This window comes from Tubulanus polymorphus, chromosome 1 (assembly GCF_964204645.1).
Source record: "Tubulanus polymorphus chromosome 1, tnTubPoly1.2, whole genome shotgun sequence".
NCBI lineage: Eukaryota > Metazoa > Nemertea > Palaeonemertea > Tubulaniformes > Tubulanidae > Tubulanus > Tubulanus polymorphus.
In genome coordinates, this window is record NC_134025.1 from 11,552,471 (window position 1) to 11,565,537 (window position 13,067).

Sequence of the window (13,067 nt, forward strand, 5' to 3'; positions counted from 1 at the left end):
GACATTTTATTTACCACCTTCCTCACATTTTGCAAAAAAAAAAAATTATGGACTCAATGAACGAGAACTGTAAATCGGACAGAATATGGTAATTTTGGACACGAAATGAAGGCTTATAATGGATGGGGGAAAATGATAGAATTGACATCGACAGTGAAAAAATAACGAGGTTCATTCTGTCGTTTTCAATATCCTACTTTATGAATGGCCCACATCATCTGTATCAATTGTATATAGTTATCTGATCATCGCTGTGTGTTGTTTTTTATCGAGGACAGTGTGTTACGATGAACTAGAATCAGTGTGCTCTGCAAGCTATGGCTGTTTCGTGTGTTTCACTTTCGATGAATTTTTGCTTACATATAGTTGCTACTCGGCTTCGGCTTCGTGCTTACTATATATATGTATATATCATAGCGTGTATATGAGATGGAAATAGTTTTCTTTAATTCAATGTTTGGAATTCTTGGGCGATGATATCATTTTAAATCAATTCTAGAATAGAATCCTATGACATCAGGTCGCAAGCGCTCTCTATGTACACGGAATTGGTAGGGGATTCTATCAAAAATATATATTGCAGAGCTGCCAAGTGTTCCTGATTTTCAGCATTTGTTACTCTTTTAAAACAAGAAATACTGATTAGATTTGTTTGATACATGTAGAAAAATGAAAGATGTTACTGATTGTCTTACTGTTGATTGCTGATTAATTTGAACATTTTCTTTCATATTTCGATGAAAAAATATTTGTTACTGATAGCACTTTTCAGATTTTGGCAGCCCTGATATTGGTTATATATGCCTGTCACTGATTATATTGTTTAATTGTCTATTATGATACACTGCTTTTAAGTGCTGATATAACATTTCGTTATTATGAAGAAAATAGTTACCAGTATTTTTTTATCTCATTCAAAAATGGGCTTGAATCTATTGAATGGTCTTTATTTGGCCCCATTTTCTGGAACCGGGGTTAATTGGCATATAGGCTATACGGGTAATTGACAAATGAATACAATTAAATTCATCTAAAGCATGAATATGTGACACTATCCGGGGTCGTTTCTCGGAACGCATAACATTTCAGCATCATCCGACTGTTCGGTGCACCAATATGTGAAGTAATCTTGATATTCATTTGTCTACATACCCATATCGCTATGCAATGCATCCATTCCGTAATCATTTTCTAACCCAACAATTTAGCTACAAGATAGGAAAGGGTTAATGATAAATGTTCATTTAAATCAAGCTGAACGACTGACAATTCATTAGAATATTTCGGCAGTAGCGTTCAAAATTGTTATTTCTATTTTTACACCAAAAAAAAAACAATCGTTTGAAAAACGTCGCTTTCGATTTGTTTTTCTAGCAAATCAACAGATGTATGTACCGCATTCCACGATGAACTCGATATACATGCACAATCCTCAACAACAACAACAACAGCAGCAACAACAGAGTATGACGAGTCCGAACTCGGGCACGACGACGGCGACCGAGCTAAGTCCGGCGTGTTCACCTCCGCCGCCGCCTCGTATATATAAACCATGCGTAGTATGCAACGATAAATCCTCAGGTTACCATTACGGCGTCAGTTCCTGCGAAGGCTGTAAGGTAGGTTTCGTATGACGCTCAGAAGTTGGTTTAAGTAATCCAGCGGATAACTGTCGTCGTAACAAATAAGACTGCTTTGTAACCAATGGTATTTATTTGATAGTTATCTTAAGGCAAAATTTGAGCAACTAGCCCCTGAGACCGGTTGCATAGTCATGGCTTAGACTTAAGACCGGTCTAAGACCCACTTAGTTCTATAGCCAATCTAACAACTTAAAACCAGTCTTAAGATTAAGGACCACTTTTGGGCTTAAGTCACAACTGCGCAACTGGCCCCTGGGGTCGGTTCCGCGATGTTAATCCATAATCTAGAATGAAATTATTTCGATCTTGCTGAGCGTTTTTGGCATATTTTGATAAATTTTAATAAGTCCATACTACATCCTTATTAAGTGGCCGGTAAATTGTCAGAAATTTCGCATCCGTTTCATTGAAGGATTAAGAAATGTTCTTAAGGAATTGTGCGACAGAGCTCAAAATTTTCAAATTATCCCGCGGGAGTATCGTGATGCCTTTTCACTAGGTGCAAGAAATGATTCCTTTCCCATCCTTAATATGTTTGTAAAGCTGACCAGTTCAATCTCCTCTACTGGCTACTACTGGCCATTACGTACCCGATGTTTCATGTCATTGATCTGTTGTTCGTTGTAGGGCTTCTTTCGTCGAAGCGTTCAGAAAAACATGCAGTACACGTGTCACAAAGACAAAAGTTGCGTGATCAACAAAGTGACGCGAAATCGCTGTCAATATTGTCGACTTCAGAAATGTTTTGCGAAGGGAATGTCGAAAGAAGGTAATTGATCTCGTAGATCATTGATATTTTACGGAGCGTCTGCCTGATTTTACCACCCACGTACCCAAATTCATTTCTGCGATTGGCAAACCAGTATTCACGTAATCGAAACAACTTCTGAGTGGCCAAGTACCTGGGAAATCAGAAAAAATGTTGTGGGAAATTCTTTTCTTTAAAAAAGTTAGGGAATAAGGAGTTAAGTAAAAAAAAAACAACTTAAATCAGGGAAATTTTTTCCGACTGCTAGATCGTGCATATAATCAAACAGTTTCCGTCTATGTCTTTCATGTTTGACTGTGTAAATTGATTGGATTCTTAGCAAACAACGTGCATGTCAGGGAAAACGCAAGTCGAATAATAAAAGTGGCCACCCTAATTTTACAGAAGAACGGCTGTCATCGATTATGTTGACAGTTGCTATTTTACGGAAAGTCCCTATTATCGAAATATGACGCTATCCTGGTTTGTGGGCATAAACAATTCAGATTACTGATTGGTTGACCTGCTGTACCTGCAATCAGTGAATACAATTTGATCGTATTGACTGACTTAGTAATGAGTCACTTGTTTGAAGATGTCACTAACACGACTAGCTTCGCAGACCTGCCCATTATCTTATCTAGCCCTAAATAGCGTCCATGCTTCTACGTATTACTCATCAGGGTTTGGTATCAAACCAACTTTGCTTTAGAATAATTGAATTCATTATCCCCGTTCATAGTCTAAAGTGGTGGTTGTTTATGAATTCTATATAACTTAACGAGCCATAAGTCATGAATCCTATTTGCTAATTTTTAAATAAATGCAAATACACATCTTCATGTGGACAATGGTTGTATACTGGTTGTGTTAAGTTGATGCGTCAAAGTTGGTTTAGAAATAATGGTGCATGGTGCACGGTGCAAATGCTATCTTTGCATCTTCTATCTCTGTGATCTAGGCGGGAGCAGATCCAGACTGTATTTTCGGTTCTAGGCAATGCGATTTAGTTTTTCTTTAGTGACTTTGGAAAGGTTGGAAGCTGATAAACTGCGAAACTCAATGATTTTAACGATTAGCAGTGTCCAAACTCTAAATGCGCCGAATAAAATTCAGATTTTGGAAATGAGTTGGGAGTATAGCCATATTCTCATTTTAATGTATCCCCCTACAAATGTGCCCTTTCCAAATTATATCGCCCTTGTCGTTGGGAAGAGTACTGTTTATTCACCAATTGATGAAACACTCCATGTTGTGACGGTATACAGAGAATCTTACACTAATAGAACCAAAGATAAAGTCCGAAAAGTTTTCTTTCTATCAATTTATTCATCCGACATTTCGACTATATTCTTTTTTTTAAATCTTGAAATAGGGATTGTCCCTGTTATTTATTTGGTTGGTAAATTTCGTTTGATTTTCTGATTGAGTGTCCCTTACACACCCACCACACCTGCCGGGAGCGAAACAGGGGATTTGATTTTGAAATCGGAAATCGAAGTACAGATATAGTTGTGTGATCGGCGGTCGAGTTTACATATTTTTTCGACTTTATTCTAATAGTCATCTTCAGGTCATATTAGGATCTAGTCGAAATGTTGGAAGAATAGATTGATAGTTTTAGCTGAAAGTTATATTAGTGTGGGATTTCTCTATATACTGTTTAGTCACACTTCACGATTCATCCCCGGTTCACCAATGCATACGTGTATAGTATTTGCTTACGTTTTTCTTTTTTCATCGGCAGCTGTACGGAACGACCGTAATAAGAAACGAAAAGCGAAAGCTGAAATGTGTGCCTCGAATACGCCGTCCGACGATCTCACTCAGGAAGAACTTGACCTCATTACACTCATCGAAAAAGCCCATCTAGAAACGCTACCTAGAGAAAGCGACGACTTCAAATCAGCGGTAAGTATAGATCTTATCACAGAAAAGTAAGCTCGTATTGCCCTGAATATGAAATTTAACCATGATTTTAAAGGTTACTCGGTTGATCTAGATGTGCGATTAGTCTGACTTTTAGCTCATGTTCTGAGTGAGCTTATGTCATCAGCCACTTGATGACACCATCAACCATTCCTAAGCATTAAGTGTCAGTACCTAACTTCATGCGTCTCCAGATTTAAAACTGATTGACAAATGAAGCTGATTTTTGTAAGATAATGTATCATTAGATTTTCTTGAATACCTGACGAGTTCATAATCTGTATCGTTTAACCCTTTCAGTGTGAATACCCTGCATAACGGTGTATTATTTAATTGGTGATGAACTTTGGTAATACACCGCATTTTAGCACTTAAGAGTAACAATCGGTGCCATCTGCTAGGTTAGCTGATTCGCCAGTTTACTGATTATTCGAAATTACTATGAAAAAATTCTGGTAACCCCAAAATCGGACTAATCTTGGTTCATATTCAACTAAACTACCATTTTTGTTTGTGGTGAAAACTATTCTTTAAGGTTATAATACCAAGTAGTTAGTTAGGTCTGCTGCTGATTTGATTGCGGTAATGTCACTATCATAATTAGTGACACAAGAATTTTGCTGTGGCCAGCATCTTTTATTGGAATGATGGTACCCGGTAATGATTTTAAGTCACATAAACCTGATTATGGGCTCATTATCTTTTATGTTGCTCAATTCTATATACTGGTACAGTCACATGCTAAAACCACATCAATACACAAGCATTGATAAAAATTGTGTCATTGTCAATAGAAACTTAAGATATGTTACTATACGTAGTAATTAGTGTTAGTAGACATGAGAATGTTTTTGCAATGAAAGTAGTTCAAGGTTACTACCGTGCGAATTATGGAATAAAGTCCCACCAGGATAGTGGAAACTGGTGAAAAAATACCGCACCATGCAACACTGGCGTGCGCCATACTCGAGACAATGCCGTAAACGTCTCTTAACAATTAATCAATAAGTATCATAAGAAGTAAAAGAAGCTTCTGAAGTACTTGACATGAAGCCATTGACTGCGGAGTAATCGATAAGTCTTGTTTATACCGGGATCGATGATCTGAAGTTAATGCTTCAATGGAAGATTACCGGCATTCGCCTTTGATGTCGTACTTGTATTGAGTGTCCTCTCGAAAGCATTAGTTACATAATTGGTTTTCTGAATACTTTCTGCGATGCCAATTATGATTACCAAACTGAGAGCGTTTATATGAATGAGTGAGATGCCCATCTTAGGTTAGGGTTCTTTGCCTGCTTAAATTCAGAAACCTTTTACGAGCATTTCAAAAAAACTTCCTCTTAGATTTTCGAAGATTGTTGACACAACGCATTTAGGATAGGGTTGGCAATTACATTTTGGTTCACATGAGGCATGCAGCTTACCCTGACGAATTAGAATTCCAAGACCCTCAAGATATTAAGGATGCATAACTTATAGAAATTTCAGCGACTGCTACAAATGCTCCTTTCTGTAAAACATCTATTCATCAAAATTCATTTTTCTCTATTACGTTGTTCCTGTATATTCTGCTATATGAATGTATTGCTAAATAATGCATTCTATCAATTCTCTATCTATGCAGGAGCCGATCAAAGATGGTCAGGATATTGTTCTTTGGGAACGAGTTTGCGAGTTGTCGACGACCGGAATCGTGAAAATCGTCGATTTTGCGAAGAGAATGCCCGGATTCATGTCACTCAGTAATACTGATCAAATAACCCTACTCAAAGCTGCCTGTTTAGAAATCATTGTAAGTATGATAACTATTTATATTCTAAACTCTACATTCTGTTAGGAAGGTGCTTCTAAATTGCAATCTGGGAAAGCATCATCTTCTATTAGCCTAATACCATCTTCGTGGAGCAACCTGAATGAGTGGTTAGACCGTTTGACTCTTGGATGCCAGGCTGTGTGTCTGAAGCCCTGTGCAACACTGTAGTATCCCCAGGCAAGACTTGATTATCCTCACTGCCTTTCTCCACCCAGAGGTAAATGGGTAGGTCCAGAGCTGGTAACTGTTCCTGATTTTCAGTATTAGTTACTATTCTACAACGAGAAATACTTATATGATTTGTTTGATGCGTACAGAAATATGAAAGACATTACTGAGGGTTTAACTGTTGATTACTGATTAAATAGACTTTTTTCTTTCATATTTCAATGAAATGTTACCGAAAAGATTCAATGCGTTACTTTTCAGAGGTTGGCAGCTCTGTAGGTCGACCTCGCCCTAAAAGACGTCTCCTGAGTGCTAAGTAGCAGCTCTGGTGTTACCGCGTCCGAGTGTGGTTTCGTTCGTATTCGTATTAATCGTGTTTTATTCTATTTCCGCTGAAGGTGCTGCGATTGAGCTCCAAATACAACGAAACGGACGACACGATGACCTTCTCCAGCGGACTGACGCTGACACGTCGACAACTCGAAGTTGGAGGATTCGGATCTCTGACGGACAGTATATTCGCGTTCGCTAACTCGATGAAATGTATGAACATCGACGAAACAGAATATGGCTTATTAGCGGCGATATGTTTGATTAGCGGAGGTGGGTACTTTTAGATTTACGGCAGCATTTTTGTTGGTATGCGATGCCGATTACGGAGTTGTTAGAAACGTGGTCAAAGATTTAAATGCTTTCGGTGACATGCTAGCATCCTTCCTAGGTCTGATAGTATCATAAGATTCTAGCCATTACATATTTGCGCTTAACTGTCAAAATCAATGACAAAATGAAGCGTTAATTATTGTCTAACCTGTCCTTCCTATAAGAGGAAAAAACCCACTAAGAACGCCCCAGTCATTGAAAGTCTCTTGCTGCTAAGATGTTATTTGAAAGTAGTTGATTTTGCGAACAGAAATCCAAGTTAGTTAATCCAAGTGTCTACATATCCACCGATGAAGTAAGGCAGTTACTTGTTTTTGATAACCTACCCATGGTTAAAGTTTTGATATTGTGAGGCACGTCACTGCGTTGATGATTACTGATAATATTATTTCTATTCAGATCGCTCCGGTTTGACCGAGACCGAAAAAATCGAACGAATGCAAGAACCGATGCTGGAAGCAATGAAACATTACGTACGGCATAAACATTCTCAGCCTCATATATTCGCGAAAATGATTATGAAACTGACAGATCTGCGGAGTATCAGTGTAAAAGGTACGTATGTATCTATGTATATTTTGGTTTGTTTAAGTTTTGTAAGAGCTCTCTGTGGAGTGTAAATGTGAGACTGAGACGTGGATAATTACGCAAATAATTCTGAGATTTGATGAATTGGATTGAAAAATTCCTAGATTATGCTTTCAAGTCAATGCAACTTTGAAGAATGTAGAGGTCTTGCAGCCAGCCATATGCTTTTCCAACTATGCCATATTGGCTGGTAAACACAATAAGTAATTAACCCTCTTCTTGAGTGACCCTTGAAGTTCGTAAATTCCCTGCTTATATCCCCTGGACGATGTTGTTTGATATCATGGTTTTGGCTTATCCATATCCATGTGAAGTTTGTGTTAATGCCATAACTAAAGAACTGGTTGAGATAAAATCCTTGAAACTTTTTAGGTACATATGTGATGGCATAAAGATGAACTCTATTTATTTAGATTTTTTGCGTTCAATTCGAATTTGTTGTTTTTGCAGGCGCCGAATGCGTATTACATCTACGTCAAGAGATGCCGGGTGGCGAGGTCCCGCCGCTTATACTGGAAATGCTCGACCGTGTCGAAAACGTAGTCATTCCTAACAACAATTAAATGAAATTTAAAAAATGCCGAACTTGTGATAAATAAAATATTATGCGGGTATCTTTTCATCAAGATGCTCATTAGGAACTTCTCAGGAACGTTGCTGCATAATTTCGTAGACGTCTTTAAAAAGAGTAGTGGACGCGCCGCATTAACGCCGACGAATACTCTGGACAGAAATGATGATCGTCAAATATTTGCCGTTTTACGATTCGATGAGAGCGCTTACGCGGGTGGTTGGATTGATGCAGCACGCGTAAGAATATTCGAAAAATCTCAACTGAATCGTTGGCTAGATACTGATAGTCGAATTGATGACAATCGAACAAAGCAAATTTGACGCTTTCGTGAATTCACACTGATTCTTGCATCACATGTACACCTCGTAATCGTTATCATTATTATTATTATTATTATTATTATTATTGCTAATGTTCATATGTAGTAGATTACGGTACTTATGATTTTGGCTGCGCAGTAGAAAAAGAAAGCTGTTTTCCGCTGATTTTTTATGAAATGATAGGTATGTGTAGAACTGTAGCGAATTCGGATGACGAACTCGAAAAAGAATATTTCAAAATTCGCACTGTCTATATGATGCAAAAGCTGTCCTGAAATTCCTAAATGTCTGTGGGATTTGTTGTAAGGTTTAACCATTTTGGGGATGTACGAATGTATGGGGGACGTATGAAGGAAAGTTCCAATTGGAACGCATGCATAACGATGAACATATAGTAAACTATTTGACTGCACTTAAAACTTCTTAAATAGAGGTGTCAATCGTTATGATAATATCTCAACCTTGCACCCTAACGCGTATACAATTGTTATGGCACTGGTTCAAGGTCTACGACTCCTGGTTCGTGGTATAGGGGAGGGGGGTAGTTGGACGTCAAGCACCTATTTGTTATACTCTTGTGGTATGATTTTATGTCGCACACGAATTGCGATTTGTAGTAAGATTATTATTATATATTATAAATATCTATATTATTATTATCATTATTATTATTATGATTATTGATATTATATCATCATTACGGTATTATTGTAAGATATTTGCATGTTCTTGTGCTGTATATGTAGAATTAGAGCTACCCGGTAATCGTCGCTGTCAGAAACCCGGTTTTGGAACGTACTGTTGTGAATCATGAGAAATTATGAATATATATATGAGATATATGAGTATATCGCGGAGTGTCGGAATAAACTTGAACATTTAGCTGAATCCGTAGAAATGTCGAGTCAACATCCCCTGGCTTATTTATAACTTTATTTTATTGACCTCTGAGATTTTATATCTAACTGCGATGAATTAATGAGTAATGGGGAACCCGCAATAACCAGCTATACCACCAGATGGTGTGACCAGCAGTAGGACGTCCGTTGTCAAAATTAGTGCATTTTCAATGAACTTAGAACTGTACTCCAGAGTCCATACATTTTCACCACACCCGCCAAATATACATTCATTCTTCGACACAGATATCAGTATAGTTTTCATAGAGGAATTGATTTGTTTTAGAGAAGAGTTCATTAAGATTTACCGTAATTGAAATGTAGAAGAAATCGAACGCGGACGACCAACTATCTACTAGCGAACCTGGCGGATCCTCGCCTGCCATATGTGGAATCCTCGCTTGCCACAGTAGCACTGCGGGTACCCCATTGCTAATGAAAAGTAAAACCAATTTTTATCTCGAAATGCCTTATATGTAACTTTCGTTGCAGAAATGATACGTCAAATTAATTATTACTTTCATTATTACAAAAACCCTCTTGCTGGCCGGGGTAAGTGATGAAAGCTTTCAAATGCTAGAGGTAAAAATGCTTGCCGGTGATATCTTTTTTACTCTTCATACCGAGTGCCGAAATTTTGGTATGTGATACCCAGCCCTTTTAGTGAAAAAAAGAGTAAATGGGATGTGTAACCAGACCAATCAACGAATCATGCGACCCTAAGTAAAAAGAAATGCTTATAACTTGCAAGTCAAATTTAATTCGAACTTTTGACCTGGATCCTGTTGGCTAAAAGTAAACTTACAGGATATGTAGACTTTACGGACTGATATATATATATATATATTATATATAAGTAGATGGATAAAATTTGTCAGGCAGTTTCTTCTGTTTTAACACCCGCTCTGACAGAATTACTGCTTATATTCATTGTTATTTTTGCTATTCTTTTGCATGATCTTTCTATAAATGCTATATCACGGTCATAGTTATAGCAGTAGAGCACTGTTTGAAGTTTAGCTTGCCACTGAAGATTTAGGTATTTTGTATCTCTTGTAACTGGAAATTTGGCCGTGCTTCAAAACTAGTTAACATTGCTTATAGGAATTAGCCAATTCTAATGACTGTGAAGCCTTGAAATCGAAATACTAATTTGTTACACAAGTAGATTGCTGTGTAGGATTTGTGGCTGGTTGTACGTGTATTTTACTTTTTAGGAGTGATCCGATCAGATCATCTACACGTCTACAAAGAATTAATTTTTAATGAAATGCATGATTTTATATAAGATTCACCTCTTCAAGCTCTCTGAAGTGAATTTGCTTTCTAGTAAAATGAAAGAGACACTGCATTTGCACCAAGCACGATGTAGTTTTATTGTGAGTAGAAAAACCTCCTTGATGTCATTTTCACATGTGAGCGGCTTATTGAAATGATTTGAATTTTGTATTGGGTATAAGGGCAGCATTCCTGTATAATTTTTTTTTGAAGTACCGTAACTGAAATTTTCCTTGATTAGTTGTATAAGGGTTCGCACCCCAAAACTTTAAATACTGGAATGCTGGATGAGTATTTCGTGAATACTGAATTTTAGAGAGAGTTTAGTTCATTTCATAAACAAAGCATACTTTTCAACTTAATGAGATTCTTACTACTTTGACTGAGCTAATTGCCCTTTAATTACGTATAAGCCATGCTCAAATCTTCAGACGTACACCAGTTGTAATTGTTGACCGTCATATAACCACTTCCAGATTCCTAGATTTGACTCACTACAGATCTTGCATACCAAAAATACTGGCAATCCTTGTAATGTGAATACTGCAAATAGGTGTCATCTCTCTTGTATTGTAACAAGGTTATCGGACAAACTATATACATTTTGATGAATAAGGTTGCAAACTTTTTGAAGTGGCGCACGATCTATTACATCATGATCAACTCTATGCGCAAACTCCGGTGGCACCACCAGAACTTCCGTACTGGTATAACATCAGTTCAGCAATGCATGCCAAAATGGAACTAAGAGAGAAAATGTATTTTGGGATGTTTCATGGGATTGTCTGGCCTGTACTGGCCACTAAACGTCTAATTCAACTACGGTACACTTGAGTTATGGTATATGAATTTGAATGTAGTTTAGACTACTTAATCCAGATCAGTTCAACCCGTATTTTGATCTCGTCTCGGAACTACAGTAGACTCCTGTCAAGTCAGATCATTTAGAACCGTAAAAGTGTGTCCGACCTAAGTAATATCCGAGTGGGATGTTGTTATGTATTTCTTTGCATCACAAAAAATATTTGAGTTGATAGGATCCGAATCGGGCGGAGTTTACTGTATGTATAAAGACCACCTTAACATAGGCCTATGCAAAAATGTCTTCAATCCCGATCGATTTCTTAATAATAACGAGATGAATTTCATCTGTCCCGTACGATCCAGAATAAGTGACAGCGAGTAGACATTTTTCTTGGTCACCGATGTTTACCCCCTGTAAAATCACTTAACCGTGTAATCTGTGGAGTTGAATTGTAGATTCACGTAGCATACAGTAAACCTAGTCTTAATCAGACATGGCCAACTAGGATTTTTGAATGACTATGACTAAAACTTGATCATTTTTCTGACTTCTGAATATATTTTCCTGATTTTGCTTACCTTGGACCAATTTTCTCAGTTTGTCTGAGTCGGACACACTTCACAGAATATGAATAGGTTTTCGGAAGGCACGATGTATTAGTGGTGTTATTTTAACGGTAGTACTTGCGTGTACTAACACAAATGCACATTCTTGTCCATCGCGAGATATATATTAAATTCCCAATTATACATGTATATGTGCTATCAGTTGATTGAGAATTGTGATAATATTATTGTTATTATATAGATATTAGATGTTTGTATATGTACAGTGTGATTGATCTATTTTGACAGGACTTTTTGGGTACATCGATTTTTAAATGACGTCAACATAACTACCACATACATGTGTATAGGAACGGCATCTTGAGCACGTTGATGATCGGAATCAGTGTATTTGCCTACATGATTGACGCCTTTGATAGATAGATACATCCCGCGAACTGCATGATTTGTAGTCATCTTCATTTGTCATCAACTGAGATCATCATTATTCACCCAGAAACGTTGGACCAGGCCTGAGCCAAATTCTAGCACAGGTCAAATCATTGCGTTTGAATTTCATCTGGTTCCAAAAGTGTCTTACTTCGCTTTGTTTAGTAACCAGTGAAGGGTTTGCGTGTGAATGCGCTCTCTAATTAGGTACAGGCTAAATTTGACTCAGGCCAGATCTGTGCCAATTTGGCCAGGGCCGAGTTGTCTCCAAGTGATCGCGGCTATACTGTTGAATCTGTATGAACCTGAGAACTATTGCGCGCGTCTGATTTTGTCTACATATTTGTGACACAGATTATTGGATTTCGAATTGCAGATTTTAAAATTAGGCAATATTCTGAGTTATGCAGATTCGATCGTATATACACTATCCCTAGTTTCATGCAAATCTGTTTTCTTCTCATCCGATATGGCTGATTGACAGCCTTAATTCGCGTTGAAATACACATCCCTCGTTTTCTGAACAAGGTTTGGCTACATAGCACGGGGGTCAGTCCAATATACAGTGGAACTTTGTTATAAAAACCTCAGATATATTACGATTCATCGATTATAGATAGAATTTCATCGCAAATAGGATT

At 37.5% G+C, this 13,067-nt stretch overlaps 1 protein-coding gene across 1 annotated transcript in view; it reads left to right on the forward strand.

Annotated features, from left to right (window-relative positions):
- LOC141906513 (retinoic acid receptor gamma-like) overlaps positions 1-8,490 on the forward strand; it is a 36,412-nt gene extending 27,922 nt beyond the window's left edge. Inside the window, exons 5-12 of the mRNA XM_074795843.1 lie at positions 1,375-1,619; positions 2,271-2,412; positions 4,139-4,302; positions 5,948-6,115; positions 6,703-6,907; positions 7,367-7,522; positions 8,006-8,105; positions 8,318-8,490. Coding sequence (XP_074651944.1) covers positions 1,375-1,619; positions 2,271-2,412; positions 4,139-4,302; positions 5,948-6,115; positions 6,703-6,907; positions 7,367-7,522; positions 8,006-8,105; positions 8,318-8,369 — 1,232 coding nt within the window. The 3' untranslated portion in view covers positions 8,370-8,490. The remainder of the gene's footprint in view (positions 1-1,374; positions 1,620-2,270; positions 2,413-4,138; positions 4,303-5,947; positions 6,116-6,702; positions 6,908-7,366; positions 7,523-8,005; positions 8,106-8,317) is intronic.
- The last annotated feature ends 4,577 nt before the right edge of the window (positions 8,491-13,067 follow it).